The sequence below is a fragment of the Alosa sapidissima genome, chromosome 2 (assembly GCF_018492685.1).
Source record: "Alosa sapidissima isolate fAloSap1 chromosome 2, fAloSap1.pri, whole genome shotgun sequence".
Taxonomy (NCBI): domain Eukaryota; kingdom Metazoa; phylum Chordata; class Actinopteri; order Clupeiformes; family Clupeidae; genus Alosa; species Alosa sapidissima.
This window is the reverse complement of record NC_055958.1, coordinates 42,132,018-42,155,231: the sequence shown is the minus strand read 5'-3', so window position 1 is coordinate 42,155,231 and position 23,214 is coordinate 42,132,018. Positions and strand designations below refer to the sequence as shown.

Below are 23,214 nucleotides of genomic sequence, written 5' to 3'. Positions count from 1 at the left end.
TGAGCAGTGTTTGCATACTACTACAGTGTCCCGGCACCATTCGTCACGGATGTAAACACAGATTCCTCCTCCTCGTGATTTACCTCCCTTTACAATGGTCCTGTCTGCTCGATAGCATGCTAGCTGCTCCAGTTGTACAGCAGAGTCCGGAATGTTGTCATTTAACCAAGTCTCAGTGAAGACGTGCACACAGCAGTTACTTACTGTCCGGTTCGTTGATCTCAGCAGTCGTATGTGATCCATTTTGTTGTCCAGTGATCGTACATTTGCCAGGAGAATGGATGGTATGGCTGGGCGAGTTGGGCTGGCCGCTAGCCTGGCCCGGACGCCTCCGCGCTTGCCCCTCTTCTGCTTCCTCGCACACCGCTTCCGACGCTTTCTTTCCGGGGGAGGAGTAGCAGGCGAGTCCGGTGTTGTTGCAGGCCGGAGTAGTCCGAGTTCCTTTAGCGTCTCTGTTGCAAAGTCCAGAACGCTGCAAAACTTGCTTTTGCAGATGTCAATTAAAAACTGCCTGCTGTAATTGTAGTACGACGTAGTAAGACGAGACGAACACGTAAAACTTTCGGACAAACACTTTTTAAACGAACAAAAACACCGTACGGTTGGGATAGAGAGAGGTCGCTGCGTGTGTACGCGCCGCCATCTTGATCGGTTGCTAGGTTGCTATGCTGGTTGCTAGGTTAATCTCATTGGTTGCTATGTTGTAATTGTGGAAGTGGTTGCTAGGCTGTTGCTAGGGTATTTGACATGGGTGCTAGGCTGTTGCTAGTTTAGTTGTGGTGGTTGCTATGCTGGTTGCTAGGTTAATCTCATTGGTTGCTATATTGGTTGCTAGGTTATAAATGTGGAAGTGGTTGCTAGGCTGTTGCTAGGGTACTTGAGGTGGTTGCTAGGCAATTGCTAAATTAATTGTGGTGGTTATTATGCTGGTTGCTAGGTTAAACTCATTGGTTGCTATATTGGTTGCTAGATTGTGACTGAAGTGGTTGCTAGGCTGTTGCTAGGGTATTTCACATGGTTGCTTGGCTGTTGCTAGGGTACTGGATGTGGTTGCTAGGCTGTTGCTAGGGTAGTTATGGTGGTTCCTATGCTGTTGCTAGGGTACTTGAGGTGGTTGCTAGGCTATTGCTAGGTTAGTTGTGGTAGTTGTTATACTGGTTGCTAGGTTAAACTCATTGGTTGCTAGGCTGTAACTGTGGAAGTGGTTGCTAGGCTGTTGCTAAGGTATTTGACATGGTTGCTAGGTTGTTGCTAGGGTATTTGACTTGGTTGCTAGGCTGTTGCTATGGTCCTTGAGGTGGTTGCTAGGCTGTTGCTAGGTTAGTTGTGGTGGTTGCTATGCTGGTTGCTAGGTTAAACTCATTGGTTACTATATTGGTTGCTAGGTTCTAACTGTGGAAGTTGTTGCTAGGGTATTTGACATGGTTGCTAGGCTGTTGCTAGGGTACTTGAGGTGGTTGCTATATTGGTTGTGAGGTAGATGAGGTTTAATGTAGTTGGAATGCCTGAACAGTTAAATAGGTGGATAGTTTAAATGGTTAAATTATTTAGGTAGATAGTTGACGATAACTGACACTTGGAATGGCTCTAATGTTTGCTAGTAGTTATGCTAACTATATTAACAAAGATAATAATGTTAACCAAGTTACTATGTTAACTAGCATGCTAACAATGTTAAAATGCTAAGTATGCTAACTATGTGACTTAGCTAACTTAGCTAATTATTTTTAGCAGTTATGCTAACTAGCATGCTAACATGCTAATTATGTTAACTATGCTAACCATGTTACTTAGCTGACTTAGCTAATCATTTTAAGCAGTTTTGCTAAAAATGCTAACTAGTATGCTAACATGTTAGCATGCTAACATGCTAACTATGCTAACCATGTGACTTAGCTAACTTAGCTAATCAGTTTAAGCAGTTTTGCTAAAAATGCTAACTAGCATGCTAACATGCTAGCATGCTAACTATGCTAACCATGTGACTTAGCTAACTTAGCTAATCATTTTTAGCAGTTTTGCTAAAAAATGCTAACTAGCATGCTAACATGCTAGCATGCTAACTATGCTAACCATATGACTTAGCTAACTTAGCTAATCATTTTTAGCAGTTTTGTTTAAAATGCTAACTAGCATGCTAACAATGCTAACCATGTGACTTAGCTAACTTAGCTAACTAGCTACAGTGGGTAGGAGTCATAGTTGATGACAAGTAACAGTTACAATGGCTGAACAGTTAAAAAGTTCAGAAGTTTAAAGGGTTAAATTGTTTAACAGTAAAATATTATAGTGAGGACTTTTATTTTGAAACAGTTTTTGGCAGAGGAAGCAGTTGAACAGGATGTGTAGTCTTAATAGGGCCAGTTTGTATGCTTAAAGCCTGAGACTGGCAGTTGATGCAGGTGGCCGGAACACCTGCCATAGGATTCTAATTGCTTAACGGCTCTATTGTGATGTCATCAGCCCATGTTAAGTCTATGGGGAAATTTTGATTAGTTTTTAATTAATAGTTTAAAAAGTATAAAAGTTACAAAGATGAAAAATACATAGCACCCATGTCCTAAGTAAGACCTACGTAACATAGTTTGAATGAAGTTTCTACGTTAAACGGTTTAAGCTGCATTAACTGCGTTAGAAGAAGAAGAAGAAGAACTAGAAAACGCAATTCCAGGGAATTACCAGTGCATGAAAATGCAAAACATATGGTGTGAAATATATTGTTAAAACAGATGATGTGCTAATTGGCAACCAACATGATGAGGTTTAATATAGTTCAAATGACTGAACTAGGTAGATGAGGTTTAATATAGTTGGAATGACTGAACAGTTAAATAGGTGGATAGTTTAAAAGGTTAAATTATTTGCTAGGTAGACAAAGTTTAATATAGTTGGAATGACTGGACAGTTAAATAAGTGGATAGTTTAAATGGTTAAATTATTTGCTAGGTAGATGAGGTTTAATATAGTTGGAATGACTGAACTAGGTAGATGAGGTTTAATATAGTTGGAATGACTGAACAGTTAAATAGGTGGATAGTTTATATAGTTAAATGATTTGCTTGGTAGATAAGGTTTAATATAGTTGAAATGATTGAACGGTTAAATAGGTGGATCATTTAAATAGTTAAATTATTTAGGTAGATAATTGACGATAACTAACAGTTGGAATGGCCCTAATGTTTGCTAGTAGTTATGCTACTATGTTATCAAAGATAATAATGTTAACCAAGTTTTTTTGCTAAAAATGCTAATTAGCATGTTAACTGCTAGCATGCTAACTATGTTACTTAGCTAATCATTTTTAACAGTTTTGCTAACTATGCTAACTAGCATGCTAACATGCTAGCATGCTAACTATGTTAACCATGTTACTTAGCTAACTTTGCTAATCATTTTTAGCAGTTTTGCTAAAAATGCTAACTACCATGCTAACACGTTAGTGTGTTAACTATGCTAACCACGTTACTTAGCTAACTTAGCTAATCATTTTTAGCAGTTTTGTTAAAAATGCTAACTAGCATGCTAGCATGCTAACTATGCTAACCACGTTACTTAGCTAACTTAGCTAATCATTTTTAGCAGTTTTGTTAAAAATGCTAACTAGCATGCTAACATGCTAGCATGCTAACTATGCTAACCACGTTACTTAGCTAACTTAGCTAATCATTTTTAGCAGTTTTGCTAAAAATGCTAACTAGCATGCTAACATGCTAGCATGCTAATTATGCTAACCACGTGACTTAGCTAACTTAGCTAACTAGCTACAGTGGGTAGGAGTCATAGTTGATGACAAGTAACAGTTACAATGGCCGAACAGTTAGTAGTTTAAAGGGTTAAATTGTTTAACAGTAAAATATTATAGAGAGGACTTTTATTTTGAAACAGTTTTTGGCAGAGGAAGCAGTTGAACAGGATGTGTAGTCTTAATAGGGCCAGTTTGTATGCTTAAAGCCTGAGACTGGCAGTTGGTCCAGGTGGCCCGAACACCTGCCATAGGATTCTAATTGCTTAACGGCCGTATTGTGATGTCATAATCATAATGTTAAGTCAATGGGGAAATTTTGACAGTTTTTAATTAATAGTTTAAAAAGTATAAAAGTTACAAAGCTGAAAAATACATAGCACCCATGTCCTAAGTAAGACCTACGTAACATAGTTTGAATGAAGTTTCTACGTTAAACGGTTGAAGCTGCATTAAGTGCGTTAGAAGAAGAAGAATAAGAACTAGAAAAGCATTTCCTGAAGGAAATACAGTGCATGAAAATGCAAAAATATGATGTAAAATATCATACAGAGTAAAAACAAACTATATTGGTTGCTAGGTAGATGAGGTTTAATATAGTTGGAATGACTGAACAGTTAAATAGGTGGATAGTTTATATAGTTAAATGATTTGCTTGGTAGATAAGGTTTAATATAGTTGAAATGATTGAACGGTTAAATAGGTGGATCATTTAAATAGTTAAATTATTTAGGTAGATAATTGACGATAACTAACAGTTGGAATGGCCCTAATGTTTGCTAGTAGTTATGCTACTATGTTATCAAAGATAATAATGTTAACCAAGTTTTTTTGCTAAAAATGCTAATTAGCATGTTAACTGCTAGCATGCTAACTATGTTACTTAGCTAATCATTTTTAACAGTTTTGCTAACTATGCTAACTAGCATGCTAACATGCTAGCATGCTAACTATGTTAACCATGTTACTTAGCTAACTTTGCTAATCATTTTTAGCAGTTTTGCTAAAAATGCTAACTACCATGCTAACACGTTAGTGTGTTAACTATGCTAACCACGTTACTTAGCTAACTTAGCTAATCATTTTTAGCAGTTTTGTTAAAAATGCTAACTAGCATGCTAGCATGCTAACTATGCTAACCACGTTACTTAGCTAACTTAGCTAATCATTTTTAGCAGTTTTGTTAAAAATGCTAACTAGCATGCTAACATGCTAGCATGCTAACTATGCTAACCACGTTACTTAGCTAACTTAGCTAATCATTTTTAGCAGTTTTGCTAAAAATGCTAACTAGCATGCTAACATGCTAGCATGCTAATTATGCTAACCACGTGACTTAGCTAACTTAGCTAACTAGCTACAGTGGGTAGGAGTCATAGTTGATGACAAGTAACAGTTACAATGGCCGAACAGTTAGTAGTTTAAAGGGTTAAATTGTTTAACAGTAAAATATTATAGAGAGGACTTTTATTTTGAAACAGTTTTTGGCAGAGGAAGCAGTTGAACAGGATGTGTAGTCTTAATAGGGCCAGTTTGTATGCTTAAAGCCTGAGACTGGCAGTTGGTCCAGGTGGCCCGAACACCTGCCATAGGATTCTAATTGCTTAACGGCCGTATTGTGATGTCATAATCATAATGTTAAGTCAATGGGGAAATTTTGACAGTTTTTAATTAATAGTTTAAAAAGTATAAAAGTTACAAAGCTGAAAAATACATAGCACCCATGTCCTAAGTAAGACCTACGTAACATAGTTTGAATGAAGTTTCTACGTTAAACGGTTGAAGCTGCATTAAGTGCGTTAGAAGAAGAAGAATAAGAACTAGAAAAGCATTTCCTGAAGGAAATACAGTGCATGAAAATGCAAAAATATGATGTAAAATATCATACAGAGTAAAAACAAACTATATTGGTTGCTAGGTAGATGAGGTTTAATATAGTTGGAATGACTGAACAGTTAAATAAGTGGATAGTTTAAATGGTTAAATTATTTAGGTAGATAGTTGACGATAACTGACAGTTGGAATGGCTCTAATGTTTGCTAGCAGTTATGCTAACTATGTTTCCAAAGATAATAATATTAACAAAGTTACTATGCTAACTAGCATGCTAACATGCTAGCATGTAAACTATGCTAACCACGTTACTTAGCTAATCATTTTTAGCAGTTATGCTAACTATGCTAACTAGCATGCTAACATGCTAGCATGCTAACTATGTTAACCACGTTACTTAGCTGACTTAGCTAATCATTTTTAGCAGTTTTACTAAAAATGCTAACTAGCATGCTAACATGCTAGCGCTAGCATGCTAACTATGCTAACCACGTTACTTAGTTAACTTAGCTAATCGTTTTTAGCAGTTTTGTTAAAAATGCTAATTAGCATGCTAACATGCTAACTATGTTAACCACGTTACTTAGCTGACTTAGCTAATCATTTTTAGCAGTTTTGCTAAAAATGCTAATTAGCATGCTAACATGTTGGCATGCTAACTATGCTAACCATGCTACTTAGCTAACTAGCTACAGTGGGTAGGAGTCATAGTTGATGACAAGTAACAGTTACAATGGCTGAACAGTTAAAAAGTTCAGTAGTTTAAAGGGTTAAATTGTTTAACAGTAAAATATTATAGTGAGGACTTTTATTTTGAAACAGTTTTTGGCAGAGGAAGCAGTTGAACAGGATGTGTAGTCTTAATAGGGCCAGTTTGTATGCTTAAAGCCTGAGACTGGCAGTTGGTCCAGGTGGCCCGAACACCTGCCATAGGATTCTAATTGCTTAACGGCTCTATTGTGATGTCATCAGCCCATGTTAAGTCTATGGGGAAATTTTGAACAGTTTTTAATTAATAGTTTAAAAAGTATAAAAGTTACAAAGATGAAAAATACATAGCACCCATGTCCTAAGTAAGACCTACGTAACATAGTTTGAATGAAGTTTCTATGTTAAACGGTTGAAGCTGCATTAAGTGCGTTAGAAGAAGAATAATAATAAAATGCCTTGGAAGAACAGTACAGTGCATTTTCATGCACTGTAATAAAATGCCTTGGAAGAACAGTACAGTGCATTTTCATGCACTGTAATAAGAAGAAGCCTAGGAAGAACAGTACAGTGCATTTTCATGCACTGTAACTAGAAAAGCATTTCCTGAAGGAAATATAGTGCATGAAAATGCAAAAATATGATGTAAAATATCATGCAGAGTAAAAACAAACTATATTGGTTGCTAGGTAGATGAGGTTTAATATAGTTGGAATGACTGAACAGTTAAATAAGTGGATAGTTTAAATGGTTAAATTATTTAGGTAGATAGTTGACGATAACTGACACTTGGAATGGCTCTAATGTTTGCTAGTAGTTATGCTAACTATGTTAACAAAGATAATAATGTTAACCAAGTATGCTAACTAGCATGCTAACAATGTTAAAATGCTAAGTATGCTAACCATGTGACTTAGCTAACTTAGTTAATCATTTTTAGCAGTTATGCTAACTATGCTAACTAACATGCTAACAATGTTAACCATGTTACTTAGCTGACTTAGCTCATCATTTTAAGCAGTTTTGCTAAAAATGCTAACTAGCATGCTAACATGCTAGCATGCTAACCATGTGACTTAGCTAACTTAGCTAATAATTTTAAGCAGTTTTGTTAAAAATGCTAACTAGCATGCTAACATGCTAGCATGCTAACTATGCTAACCATGTGACTTAGCTAACTTAGCTAATCATTTTTAGCAGTTTTGCTAAAAATGCTAACTAGCATGCTAGCATGCTAACATGCTAGCATGCTAACCATGTGACTTAGCTAACTTAGCTAATAATTTTAAGCAGTTTTGTTAAAAATGCTAACTAGCATGCTAACAATGCTAACCATGTGACTTAGCTAACTTAGCTAATCATTTTTAGCAGTTTTGCTAAAAATGCTAACTAGCATGCTAACATGCTAGCATGCTAACTATGCTAACCATGTGACTTAGCTAACTTAGCTAATCATTTTAAGCAGTTTTGCTAAAAATGCTAATTAGCATGCTAACTATGCTAGCATGCTAACATGCTAGCATGCTAACTATGCTAACCATGTTACTTAGCTAACTTAGCTAACTAGCTACAGTGGGTAGGAGTCATAGTTGATGACAAGTAACAGTTACAATGGCTGAACAGTTAAAAAGTTCAGTAGTTTAAAGGGTTACATTGTTTAACAGTGAAATATTGTAGTGAGGACTTTTATTTTGAAACAGTTTTTGGCAGAGGAAGCAGTTGAACAGGATGTGTAGTCTTAATAGGGCCAGTTTGTATGCTTAAAGCCTGAGACTGGCAGTTGATCCAGGTGGCCCGAACACCTGCCATAGGATTCTAATTGTTTAACGGCTCTATTGTGATGTCATCAGCCCATGTTAAGTCTATGGGGAAATTTTGACTAGTTTTTAATTAATAGTTTAAAAAGTATAAAAGTTACAAAGCTGAAAAATACATAGCACCCATGTCCTAAGTAAGACCTACGTAACATAGTTTGAATGAAGTTTCTACGTTAAACGGTTGAAGCTGCATTAAACGCGTTAGAAGAAGAAGAAGAACTAGAAAAGCATTTCCTGAAGGAAATACAGTGCATGAAAATGCAAAAAATATGATGTAAAATATCATACAGAGTAAAAACAAACTATATTGGTTGCTCGGTAGATGATGTTTAATATAGTTGGCATGACTGAACAGTTAAATAGGTGGATAGTTTATATAGGTAAATGATTTACTTGGTAGATAAGGTTTAATATAGTTGGAATGATTGAACGGTTAAATAAGTGGATACTTTAAATGGTTAAATTATTTAGGTAGATAGTTGACGATAACTGACACTTGGAATGGCTCTAATGTTTGCTAGCAGTTATGCTAACTATGTTAACAAAGATAATAATGTTAACCAAGTTACTATGCTAACTAGCATGCTAACAATGTTAAAATGCTAAGTATGTTAACCATGTTACTTAGCTGACTTAGCTCATCATTTTAAGCAGTTTTGCTAAAAATGCTAACTAGCATGCTAACATGCTAACTATGCTAACCATGTGACTTAGCTAACTTAGCTAACTAGCTACAGTGGGTAGGAGTCATAGTTGATGACAAGTAACAGTTACAAGTTACAGGTGAAAAATACAAAGCCCACATGTCATAAGTAAGACCTACGTAACATAGTTTGAATGAAGTTTCTACGTTAAACGGTTGAAGCTGAATCAAGTGCGTTAGAAGAAGAACTAGAAAAGCATTTCCTGAAGGAAATACAGTGCATGAAAATGCAACAAATATTATGTAAAATATCATATAGAGTAAAAACAAATAATGCAGATATAGTTGCAATAGTGTTGCTAGGGTACATATGTTGGTTGTTATGCCAAATTAAGTGGTTGCTATGCTGGTTGCTTAGGTAATCGTGTTGGTTGCTATGGTGGTTGCTAGGATATTTGACATGGTTGCTAGGCTGTTGCTAGGGTATCTGACATGGTTGATAGGCTGTTGCTAGGGTACTTGAGGTGGTTGCTATTCTGGTTGCTAGGTTAGACTCATTGGTTGCTAGGTTGTAACAGTGGAAGTGGTTGCTAGGCTGTTGCTTGGGTATTTGACATGGTTGCTAGGCTGTTGCTAGGGTAGTTATGGTGGTTGTTATGCTGTTGCTAGGGTACTTGTGGTGGTTGCTATGCTGGTTGCTAGGTTAAACTCATTGGTTGCTATATTGGTTGCTAGGTTGTAACTGTGGAAGTGGTTGCTAGGCTGTTGCTAGGGTATTTGACATGGTTGCTAGTCTTTTGCTAGGGTACTTGAGGTGTTTTCTAGGCTGTTGCTAGGTTAGCTGTGGTGGTTGCTAGGTTAAACTCATTGGTTGCTAGGTTGTAACTGTGGAAGTGGTTGCTAGGCTGTTACTAGAGTATTTTACATGGTTGCTATATTGGTTGCTAGGTAGATGAGGTTTAATAGTTGTGCCGGGGCACACTAGTGTGCCGTGAGACAGTGGCGATTCTAAACATTTTTAACAAGGGTGGCACTAGTAAGGCACTGATTAATTCAAGGGTGGCATGAGGCAAAACATCCAGATAAACAGAAACAGGCTCAAGATGTGAAATTAGCACAAATACATTAGGGAAACCAGATGCAAACACCATACTCATAAATTGAAGGACAAAAAAACACAAATACCTTACTCTCACATAAAATGTCTTTGTATTTGAATAAAATGTAATACAAACATATTAAAGTTAATTATCTAAGTTGCCTGTCACTGGGCTATGCTGTTCTAAAACAAATTCCATCATGGGGACATTAAAATATAATCAATTTTATTATATTACTGTAAATGAAGATATACAAAATATACTCATCCAAGACATTTCCCCCACTCTATGGCCATCTATTTTTGTAGCTGTTACATTAATTGGACCTGCTTTTTGTCTATTTTCTCAAGAAACTCTTGAGGTTGGTATGAAGGAGTGTATTGTGTATGTGAGCAATTTCATCTTCCTGAATCTCAATATTATGATCACAACAAGTCTGGGCAAATTATTATTAATTACATTTTCACGTGGGGTAACTTGTTGCAGGGCAACCATAACCGGTTCCATGTCTTCCGATTAGATGATTAATCATCAGTTCTCAAGAAACTTGAGGTTGGTATGAAGGAGTGTATTGTGTACTGTATGTGAGCGAACATTGTGCACGTTGCACATGGTGCAACTTTTTGCAGGGCAACCACATAACCGGTTCCATGTGTTTGAATTGGATGACTTCCATGTGTTTGAATTGGATGACTAAAGTTCTCAAGAAACTTATCTGCCTGAATCTCAATATTCTAATCACAACAAGTCTTGGCAAATTACAAGTGAGCACCAGTGCTGCATTCATTGTTTTGCACTTTTATAATCACATCACCAAAAGTAGGTTATTGGTTTTACCAAAAGAATTTGGCACTATTTTTAAACTACAAACCTATAAAGTATTTTGATACAAAATATGATGCCATTTTTTTCCAACTAAATAAAATAAAAATGACATACACAAAACATACTATTTTGTATTTTACATACATGTATCAGACATACTGCCTATCCCTGGCTGTTGGCTGCAGCAACTCAAGCTAGGTAGTACTGATTGTTTTGTGTTTGTTTTGTGTTCATGTTAGTTTTGATCCAATTTGACAGCTTTGCTATGTTGCCCACCCAAAATTTCTACCAGCCCACCCAAATATAGTAGCCTAGCCTAGGTTAGAACCAGCCCTGCATGGAGACATATTTTACGATAATAATGGAGAAAATGTTAGCCAAACTTTTTGTTAACGGAATCTCCCGACTCTCATTCATCTATTTGCGCAACATCCCACATTCTGCCTTCAATCCAGCAAGACAAGTAAAATAAATGTTTTTTTTTTTAAAGCCGTCATCGTCATAGACACGATATTTAGGCTACCTCTGTTAAGCCTACACAAAGTTGCGTATTAAGGAGTATTTCCTGATCGGGGAAACCTTTCGTTCCGCAGTTCAATTGTGCCACAGGCCAATAAAGGCAAGCGTGTTTGCCACTTACAGTGATGGCCAAAAGTATTGGCACCCATGCTAAAGTTGACTGAAAAGAGGAATATAAAATCATCTTTTGGAAATTGATCTTAATGCCTTAAGTGAAAAATGAGGAAATATCTAACCTTTAAGGACACCAATTTTCTTAGTGAATGAATAATGTATCATAAATAAATAAATGTTCTTCCTTAAATTACAGTTGTCATAAGTATTCCCACCCCTATGTTAAATTCCCATAGAGACAGGCAGATTTTTATTTTTAAAGGCCAGTTATTTCATGGATCCAGAATACTGTGCATCCTGATAAAGTTACCTTGGCCTTTGGAATTAAAATAGCCCCACGTCATCACATACCCTTCACCATACCTAGAGATTGGCATGGGTGTTATTTCAGTTAGCCTATTAGCTGGTTTGATTTGCATTGAGCTCAATGAGCATCAAACTAGCTAATAGGCTAACTGAAATAACACCTATGCCAATCTCTAGGTTTCGGTAGACTTAATAGAGCCATATTGTATGCTTAAAGCCTGAGACAGAGTATATAGTTTAAAAAAATGTAGATAGTGTAATGGATGTTGATAGACAGAAAGTTGAATGGATGTTGATAGGCAGATTGTTTAATGGATGTTGATGGATAGTTTAATGGGTGGATGAGTGAATGGTTTGAAGAGGATGAATGGATAGAAAGTTGGATGAAATGTGCCTTATATCCTTGTAGAATGGAGAGACACAGAGAGAGTTGGCCTAGGTCAGCAGAAAGCAGTTGATACAGGTGCAATCAGTTGAACTGGCCCTTTGATGGGGCCTAGACGAAAAATTGGGTATTTTGCACGTTTATTTTGTAAGCATTGCGCCCAGGGGTGTGGCAATTAACAACCTAGGGAGGGGCCTAGCGCGTTGTCTAGAAATCGCTATCTTACACCACCTAAACCTGGTCAGAAGTCAATGGCGAGTTGTTCATATGCTATTTTAAGAGCGCATGTCACCAGTCATATTGGCAGGTGCACGCACCATCCTTCTATCATTCATGAACGCACACCAGCGCACATTTGCAAATTGGTAATGACGGTTAAAAGTGATTAGGGGAGAGGCGAGAGTGTATCACTTCACTATCTGACAAAAGGACCCTGAACAAACTGATCAACATCTTGGACAATGAGTGTCACCCACTCCACAGCACTATTGTCAAACAGAAGAGCCTGATCAGCTGGAGACTTCGCTCACTGCCTTGCACAACTGACAGACTGAGAAAGTCATTTGTCCCCAGGGCCATTGAACTGTTCAATGCCTCACTTAAGGGAAGAGGAGAGATAGACTTCTCTGCATAGTCTGTCTGCCTCTTCATCCCCTCCATGTTTGGTACTGTCTGTCCACTAGCCACTTGTACCACTGTCTTGCGTGCTATATTAGCACATTAGCACATATGCATAACCCCCCCCCTCCATGCCACAGCCGAACTGTGGCCACACTTATACATTTTCTTAAATAGTTAAATATATAGATATATAGACTTTACTTTACTTTATTTATGCATTGTTGCACTGTTGACTTACTCATTTGCACTATCACCATGACCACTATCACCATTGCACTACCACCATTACACTCATTCACACAGAGTACCTTACCATACCTTACTATGCACAGAGAATCACAGGCTCAGTCCCTGCCTCAGTCATTGCAAGCGCCTCTGATTTATTAATCACCACTATGTGGATACTGTTTTTAGAATTGATTTAGATTAAGTGTTAGTTAGTATAATTTGTATTTTAGTATATTTAGCATATTCTTTATCTTCTACTGTCCTTACTGCTTAGTTGTGTTTTTATATTATACTTTAATTACTCTTTCTGCTGTTAAAGAATGTGTTTGTGTTGTATGTATGCTGCTGCTGAGACCTTGAATTTCCCCTGGGGATCAATAAAGTATCTATCTATCTATCTATCTATCTATCTAAACTATCCACTTATTTAACTGTCCAGTCATTCCAACTATATAGGTCTTACTTAGGACATGGGTGCTATGTATTTTTCAGCTTTCTAACTTTTATACTTTTTAAACTATTAATTAAAAACTAATCAAAATTTCCCCATTGACTTAACATTATGATTATGACATCACAATATGGCCGTTAAGCAATTAGAATCCTATGGCAGGTGTTCGGGCCACCTGGATCAACTGCCAGTCTCAGGCTTTAAGCATACAAACTGGCCCTATTAAGACTACACATCCTGTTCAACTGCTTCCTCTGCCAAAAACTGTTTCAAAATAAAAGTCCTCACTACAATATTTCACTGTTAAACAATTTAACCTTTTAAACTACTCAACTTTTTAACTGTTCAGCCATTGTAACTGTTACTTGTCATCAACTATGACTCGTACCCACTGTAGCTAGTTAGCTAAGTTAGCTAAGTAACATGGTTAGCATAGTTAGCATGCTAGTTAGCATTTTTAGCAAAACTGCTAAAAACAATTAGCTAAGTTAGCTAAGTAACATGGTTAGCATAGTTAGCATGCTAGCATAGTTAGCATAACTGCTAAAAACAATTAGCTAAGTTAGCTAAGTAACATGGTTAGCATAGTTAGCATGCTAGCATAGTTAGCATAACTGCTAAAAATGATAAGCTAAGTTAGCTAAGTAGCATGGTTAGCATAGTTAGCATGCTAGCAATGTTAGCATGATAGTTAGCATTTTTAGCAAAACTGCTAAAAATGATTAGCTAATTTAGCTAAGTAAAGTGGTTAGCATAGTTAGCATGTTAGTTAGCATTTTTAACAAAACTGCTAAAAATGATTAGCTAAGTTAGCTAAATAACATGGTTAGCATAGTTAGCATGTTAGCATGTTAGTTAGCATTTTTAGCAAAACTGCTAAAAATGATTAGCTATGTTAGCTAAGTAATATGGTTAGCATAGTTAGCATGCTAATTAGCATTTTTAGTAAAACTGCTCAAAATGATTAGCTAATTTAGCTAAGTAACGTGGTTAGCATAGTTAGCATGCTAGCATATTAGCATGCTAGTTAACATTTTTAGCAAAACTGCTAAAACTGATTAGCTAAGTAACGTGGTTAACATAGTTAGCATGCTAGTGTGTTAGCATGCTAGTTAGCATAGTAACTTGTTTAACATTATTATCTTTGTTAACATAGTTAGCATAACTGCTAGCAAACATTAGAGCCATTCCAACTGTCAGTTATCGTCAACTATCTACCTAAATAATTTAACCATTTAAACTATCCACCTATTTAACTGTTCAGTCATTTCAACTATATTAAACCTCATCTACTTAGCAACCAATATAGTTTGTTTTTACTCTGTATGATATTTTACATCATATTTTTGCATTTTCATGCACTGTATTTCCTTCAGGAAATGCTTTTCTAGTTAGAGTGCATGAAAATGCACTCTACTGTTATCCGAATTATTCTTAATATTATTATTCTTCTTCTAACGCTTTTTGTGCATTTAATACAGCTTCAACCGTTTAACTTAGAAACTTCATTCAAACTGCGTTGCGTAGGTCTTACTTATGTGACTTCAGCTATGTATTTTTCAACTTTGTAACTTTTATACTTTTTAAACTATTAATTAAAAACTACTAAAATTTCCCCATTGACTTAACATTAGATTATGACATCACAATAGAGCAACTAGAAAACGCAATTCCAGGGAATTACCAGTGCATGAAAATGCAAAACATATGGTGTGAAATATATTGTTAAAACAGATGATGTGCTAATTGGCAACCAACATGATGAGGTTTAATATAGTTCAAATGACTGAACTAGGTAGATGAGGTTTAATATAGTTGGAATGACTGAACTAGGTAGATGAGGTTTAATATAGTTGGAATGACTGAACAGTTAAATAGGTGGATAGTTTAAAAGGTTAAATTATTTGCTAGGTAGATGAGGTTTAATATAGTTGGAATGACTGAAAAGTTAAATAGGTGGATAGTTTAAAAGGTTAAGTTATTTTCTAGGTAGATGAGGTTTAATATAGTTGGAATGACTGGGCAGTTTAATAGGTGGATAGTTTAAATGGTTAAATGATTTAATAGGGAATTATTGTAGCGAGGACTTTTATTTTGAAACAGTTGTGGAGAGAGGAAACAGTTGAACAGAATGTGTAGTCTTAATAGAATGATTATGAAACAGTTGAAGGCAGAGGATACAGTTGATGGGAGTCATAGTTGACTGACAGTTACAATAGTTGAACAGTTGATAACAGTTGAACAGTTTAAAAGTTGGATAGTTTAAAGGGACTTTTAATTTGAAACAGTTGTGGGCACAGGAAGCAGTTGAACAGGATCTGCAGTCTTAATACAGCCATATTGTATGTTTAAAGACTGAGACAGCCTGAGACAGTGGCTGCAGGTGGCCTGAACACCTGGCATAGGATTCTAATTGCTATTGTGATGTCATAATCCAATGTTAAGTCTATGGGGACATTTTAGTAGTTTTTAATTAATAGTTTAAAAAGTATAAAAGTTACAAAGTTGAAAAATACATAGCTGAAGTCACATAAGTAATATCTACGCAACACAGTTTGAATGAAGTTTCTACGTTAAACAGTTGAAGCTGTATTAAACGCACAAAAAGCGTTAGAAGAAGAATAATAAGAAGAAATCGGATAACAATAGAGTGCATTTTCATGCACTCTAATAAGAAGCCTAGGAAGAACAGTACAGTGCATTTTCATGCACTGTAATTACCCCCCCCCCCCCACACACACACACACACACACACCTGATTTAGGGGATAACACTGTGAAGTGTCACCCACATACAGCCTTGGCCTACTGGTTAGCGCTTCGGACTTGTTACCGGAGGGTTGCCGGTTCGATCCCCAACCAGTAGGCACGGCTGAAGTGCCCTTGAGCAAGGCACCTAACCCCTCACTGCTCCCCGAGCGCCACTGTTGTTACAGGCAGCTCACTGCGCCTGGATTAGTGTGTGCTTCACCTCACTGTGTGTTGACTGTGTGCTGAGTGTGTTTCACTAATTCACGGATTGGGATAAATGCAGAGACCAAATTTCCCTCACGGGATCAAGAGTATTTATACTTATACTTAAGTAATGCGTCATTAAGAAACGTATACATACGTTTCCCATAGGAATGAATGTAAAACATACCCTCCAAAACGAGACCTCCTGAAATTCAGAAAAATTAATAAATTGATATCGGGCACCGTTATTACCATTGGTAGACCATAGGGTAGCTGTGATATAAATGCTGTGACGAAATTCGAAGTGTAAGTGCTAGTTAGCATTTTTAGCAAAACTGCTAAAAATGATTAGCTAAGTTAGCTAAGTAACATGGTTAGCATAGTTAGCATGACTACTAAAAATGATTAGCTAGGTTAGCTAAGTCACATGGTTAGCATAGTTAGCATTTTAACATTGTTAGCATGCTAGTTAGCATAGTAACTTGGTTAACTTTATTATCTTTGTTAACATAGTTAGCATAACTGCTAGCAAACATTAGAGCCATTCCAACTGTCAGTTATCGTCAACTATCTACCTAAATAATTTAACCATTTAAACTATCCACCTATTTAACTGTTCAGTCATTCCAACTATATTAAACCTCATCTACTTAGCAACCAATATAGTTTGTTTTTACTCTGTATAATATTTTACATCATATTTTTTGCATTTTCATGCACTGTATTTCCTTCAGGAAATGCTTTTCTAGTTGACACTTGAGATGTTATTGTACCTAAATGGCTCCAGTGCAGTAACACAACCAACTAGGTATTCTCCCTTGACTCCAGTAAAGCAGGTTCAGCCTCTTCTAGTGGGAAAGAAACGCTGTTTTAGCCTTGGCACTGGTCCAGCAACTTACCAGAAGCCCTTATGTGATACAAGGATACAAGGAAGTTTATTGTCACATGCATATAATTACTGGAAGTAAGAAATGCAGTGAAATTATGGGGGGGGGGGGGGGTTAAGTGGCAAGGGCTGCATAAGAAAGGTGGGGGAGGATTGGGATTGGGGGGGGGGGCACCAACAAGGAGCACCCAAGAGCAACAGGGGCAAGGAAAAACTCCCTTAAACCTTGGGCAGATCCACGGCTCAAGGGGTTAACCCAACTGCCAGGGGTCTTGGTGTGTGTGTTGGGGGGATGACAGGGGAGATGGGATAGTGTGCTGTGTATGTGGGGAGAGGGCAGTGTGCAATATGTGTGTTGGAGAAGTTTCCTCATGAGACAATGTGCTGTGTATTGGGGGGGGGGGGGGGGGGGGCAGTGTGCTGTAAGTATGTTGGGGATGTGTGTTGGAGAAGCTTCCTGAGGAAATAATGTGCTGTGTAGGTAGGGGAGAGGGGGGGGGCAGTGTACATACTGTATGTATGATGTATGTGAGTGATGACAGTGAAGATGTGTGTGTGGGCGGGAGGGGAGTGGAGCAGTGACTGTGTGTGTGTGTGTGTGTAGTGTGTGTGTGGGTAGGTGGGGGCAGTGTGCTGTAAGTATGTAGAGGATGTGATGATGATGATGGTGATGAAGACCATGCCCTGGCTCCAAACCCATTGGCACATCCCACACCCAGCTCAGCATCCTCACTATAAAAGCAGCCAATCAGCAGGTGCTCAGGCAATCTTGGTCTCTCCTCTGAAGCACAATGCTGGCAACAAAGCTCAGTCTGGTGGCCTGTAAGTCATATTTAATCTGGTATTGATTATTTTAGTCTGGTGGTAAATCATATTTAATCTGGTATTGATTATTTTAGTCTGGTGGAGTAAAAGTTTGATTTACTCTGTTATAAAATATTTTAATGTGATGGCCTGCAAGTCATATTTAATAGGTATTGATTATTTTAGTCTGGTGGCCTGTAAATCATATTTAATCTGGTATTGATTATTCTGTAAATCATATTTAATCTGGTATTGATTATTTTTGTCTGGTGGCCTGTAAAGAGGGCTTAAAGCAAGGACAAATGATGTACCTGGAGTTAATATTTTTTAAAGCTGTTACAAAACAATGACCTAACTTTCAAATCTTTAAACTGTGATCAACACTGAAATCAGACAGTGAATGAGGACTTTAAGCCCTATGTAAACCTCCTTCACTCTTTTGTTGATTATTTCACTTTTGTCTGATGGCCTGTGAGCCTCTTTCACTCTTTTATTGATTATTTTAGTCTGATTGCCAATTTGTCTCTTTCACCCCGTTATTGGTTATTTCAGTCTGTCACCCTCTAATGAGGCCTTCAACTGCTATTAGAAATAGTGTAATATAAACACATGAATACTTAAACAAAGTTGTATTTATGAGTAATTGCTAGATACTCAAACATTTCTCTGATACACAAATTGTGATGTTGGGAGGACATGCCAGTATCAGAAATGGCTAGGAAGGACGTCAGTCCCAGTAATGATAACTTCTGTTCTTCTGTGATAGTGTTGGTTGTCAGTGTTGAAGTTTGTGTCCTAGTGTTGATGTTTGATTGTGCTAACTCTGTTCTTCTGTCCTAGAGTTGGTGTTTGTGCTAACTCTGTTCTTCTGTCCTAGTGTTGATGTTTTTTTGTGCTAACTCTGTTCTTCTGTCCTAGTGTTGATGGCTGCATGCTCGGTGTACACTGATGCAAGTGAGTGATTTTGCTGATAAACTGAAACTTTGTTAGAAAAGGGTGAAATATTGTGTAGGTTACACAGCAAAATGTCCAGAAAATGATTACATGTTGATTTTCAAGTGAATTAATTCATAATTAGCTGTGATTTTGAGCAATATTAGAAGCCCCAAAATGGTTTTCCATTTACAGATTGATTGTATCAAAGTCAAATGATGTCATTATGTCACTGCATTTCTCTCAGATTATCGTGCTGACTTTGTTCTGAGCAGGCGTCACAGTATCTCACATGACTCTTAACCCTTTTCCATCGCATTTCTGTTAAATTCATTCTCGCTAATCCACCGCAAGAGCGAGTGTATTAAATCAGTTAGAGTGTTGTCAATTTGTTTCCATCAACCGTGCCGCACTTGGTTTTGCCCTCCTTACCCAAAATCACAGCCAGTTTAAAAGCTTTTAACAACATGTGAAGCCATGTTTAGTACTCAAAGCCCCAGGTTGTAAAGAAAATGGAGTAAAAGTGAAGATGTAATATGGGTGTTGAGATGTGGGATGGGTGTTGATATGTAACACTGGTGTTAACTGATAGAGTTATGAGGGCCTCTTCACACTCTGGGTGTTGATATGTATTAACTGAGAGAGTTATGAGGGCCTGTAACACTCTGGGTGTTGATATGAACACTGGTATTAACTGAGAGAGTTATAAGGGCCTTTAACACTCTGGGTGTTGATATGTATTAACTGAGAGAGTTATGAGGGCCTGTAACACTCTGGGTGTTGATATGAACACTGGTATTAACTGAGAGAGTTATGAGGGCCTCTTCACACTCTGGGTGTTGAGATGAACACTGGTGTTAACTGAGAGAGTTATGAGGGCCTCTTCATGTTGTGCTTTCTGTGTGTCTCCTACAGAGAGCAGCATTGCCTGTGAGCACACTCCAGTCAACCTGACCTGTGGTGAGTACAGCCATCTCTCACAGTCACAACCAATCACAAACACAGCTCAGAGGTCACATGGTCTCTCAGAGCCAATCACAAACGCAGCTCAGTGGTCATTGTTTCTCTCAGCCACTACTCACTCACAATCCTCACTCAGGAGTCACATCTCTCAGAACCAATCACAACCCCACCTCAGAGATGTTAATCTCTCCTACAATGTGTACCGGTAGTTTGCTGATTCACAGCGCAGACATCCCAAGTCTCCCGGAAGTTCCGGGAGTCTCCCGCATATTGATAGCGGCTCCCTGACGCCCGCAAATTAGATAAAATCTCCCGGAATCTAGAGTGAGCGATCAAGAGCGCGCATGCGAGACCGCGTGTGCATCTAAGTGTAGCGCGCACACGAGGGGAGAGAGAGAGAGAGGTGGTGCGTGTGTGTCTGAGTGCATCAAAGACAGAGAGCATCCTGATTGGCCTGTTTCACTAAATCAACCAATCAGTTTTCAGTGTAGGCGGGCTTTTATGTCTTTTCTCCCGAACTTAATTAATCAGTTCAGTAGAAACAGGAGCGTCATGGTAGAGTCAGTGCCTCAAAAAAAGGAAAATGTAAGACCCATTTCAAAGTGTAGGCTACCCTTGTCTCATAAGAGTAAAACATAATGATGGACCTAGTCTTGCACGCTGCACTGTTTGTAAACAGTGACTTTAGCATTGCCCACAGCGGGTTAAATGATTGCAAAAGACATGTTGAGGTGAGTTTAACAAGTGTCAATTCATGTGCATATTATTCAGGCCTATAGCCTACTAGATGGCTAGTTGCCAAGGCTACATGAAAAGACCAAACTACCAAATCTACATATTTTATTTTCCCAATTTCTATCTATAGGCCTTCCTTATTTGTTGTACTGACATTATTGTATAGGCGAAAGTTTTATTTTTTATTTTTTTTTGGGGGGGGGGGGGGGGGGCTTCGTGATGCCTCCCTGAAATGACTTTTTGCAAGTTGGGATGTCTGACAGCGTAAACATCTCTCTTTTTACCCATCAGAAACTGGACAGATCGTTGTTTACGCGGCTAACTACGGACGAACAGACGCAACCACGTGCCCAGGTGGACCTATTCAAACCACCAACTGTGCTGCCTCAAACAGTCTCTCCATCGTGGCAAACAGGTCAGTTTCTAAAGACCTTGCTACAGTTGCCTGGTTTAACCTGATTCACTACTTTATTTCACTTCTTAAAAATAGTCTCACCACTCACAAATCATGATTGGTAAACATTTCCATCTTCCAACATTGACCATGGATTCCTAAGGTTACTTCCTACTTTGCCTAACTGATTCTGAAACGCATTGGCAGTCAGGAAACAATGTATTAGGCCTACCTTTACGGTACATTAATGTACACATTCTTCTGACTGCATTTTGTTGATGGTTGCAGGTATTGCTACTGCCGTTTAATACGAATTAGTACTGTAATAGGGTCAGTCAGGGATTTTGCAGGAAGTGTTGTTTGTGTTTATATTTAAAATTATTACCAGATGCTTTTGTGCAAAAAAAACATACTCTATATTTCTATATTTTAACCACAGACAAAACAAAACACGCTAGAGAGGTAGCTCACTGTTATCTTCAGTATCCCCCCAAGAAATTCCATGCAGGGTTTCATTTTTGTTTGGGGGACAGGCTGCCCTCACATTGTTTGGGGTCCAACAGTTATTACGACATAGCGTTATTACGACAACCCTCTATTACGACATGCCTCTATTTAGACATGCCCCTACTCCGTTTTTTTTTAGTACCACTATTGCGACATTACCAATCCTCATTTTCAATTTATCTCTGCAGTACCTGTATCCTATCAAATTCCAACATCCTAGATGCATGGGTGAGCTGTAGTCATGTCATCTGCACCTGCAGCTACATCAACAATCCACCCGCCATCCACTCCAAACAATGTTTTTCCCAATAATTGATATCGGCACACATTTCAGTCAAAACCTTAGGTGATTTTGAACTGGCCATGTGAATAAATGTTACACATTATGTAAAACACAGGTAGCTCTCCTCATTTTTATTCTCTAAGCTCTCAGGGGAAAAAGGTTGGAAACTCCATGAATAAAACAAACTCTGTGCGTGCAGGCCAGGCTACTTAAGAAGCATGAATAAGGCTCTAGGACCTGAAGTTTGGACTTTTTCGTTACAAACATAGTCCTTGACTGATTCTTGTGTGTTTTGAGGGAATCTTTTTTATATCACGACTCTCGTGAGACAGCATCAAGAACAGAATAGGCTAATCTATAGCACACCCGCTGTCCAAACCCCTTTCGGGAAAACTAATTGACTGAAAGAAATTACATATTTTTGTGTCGGTATGGTTAAATGAACCCCATGATGGTCATTGTAGAGCAAACAACCTACTTTACATTTCATTCGTTGTCTTCATCCTTTTTTTAAATTCAAAACAATTCTTAGGTATCCATAGGCTACTCAAGTTTAATTACCACCAGACACATCACCTAGGTTATATGCTCTCTCTCTCTCCAAAATCTCTTACTCTGAGATGCACGCGCTATAGGCTATAATTTAGGCTACCCGATATTCAATTGTGACTCACTAATCAACTTTTTTTAGCTCTTAAACACAAAAAATACACTGTTCAACAGAGCTAACCTTTCAGTTTCATTCGGTTAAAGTTCTTGTGCGTATGCTATTAGGCTATAGAATCCAATCCAGTCGATGCCCCTGCTATTTATCAATGTAGCCTTTTATTGTTTTTTTGCCATAAATCATCTGAGCTGTGATGAAATCGTGTGTTGTTTAAAGTTGGGACGATTACTGTAGGCCTAGGCTATACTGCCCATATTGGAATAAAAAAAATAAAGGTCCACCCTACTTCGCAAAAGTCCACTCTGTTGAAAAATCCTGGCTACGCCACTGTTAATGACCTCATGTCGGAATGGCAGGACGTTTGAAAAAAGGTCAAGTGCCGCTACTCCGACAATGGAAAAAAAAATTGCAGTAGTGGGACGCTTGAAAATTAATGTTAATGCCGCCACTTCGACAATTAGACGCCAATGTCTACACTGTAAGTAGCGGCATGTTGGAATAGCAGCATGAAACCACATTGTTTGTTTCCAGTTTTTGGAGCCTGGGCTGCCTACAGTAGTATAAGAGAGAGTTTGTTGTGTTTGTTGTGTTTGTAGTGTACTGTTAACAGTGTGCAAATTTAACAGCAACAGGAGTTGACTCAAAGTGTGTTTCAGGTGGAGCAAGTGAGTTGAGGATAAAGCATAGATCAGAAGGAGTGAGTTGAGGATACGAGTGAGTTGAGGATACAGCATAGATAAGGAGTGAGTTGAGGATACAGCGTAGATAAGAAGGAGAGAGTGAGTTGAGGATACAG

At 37.9% G+C, this 23,214-nt stretch overlaps 1 protein-coding gene across 1 annotated transcript in view; it reads left to right on the top strand.

The window, feature by feature from the left end:
- The first annotated feature begins 17,881 nt into the window (after nt 1–17,881).
- Nucleotides 17,882–23,214, top strand: part of LOC121685917 (ZP domain-containing protein-like) — a 35,829-nt gene continuing 30,496 nt past the window's right edge. Inside the window, exons 1-4 of the mRNA XM_042066775.1 lie at nt 17,882–17,954; nt 18,855–18,890; nt 19,785–19,829; nt 20,859–20,982. Coding sequence (XP_041922709.1) covers nt 17,924–17,954; nt 18,855–18,890; nt 19,785–19,829; nt 20,859–20,982 — 236 coding nt within the window. The 5' untranslated portion in view covers nt 17,882–17,923. The remainder of the gene's footprint in view (nt 17,955–18,854; nt 18,891–19,784; nt 19,830–20,858; nt 20,983–23,214) is intronic.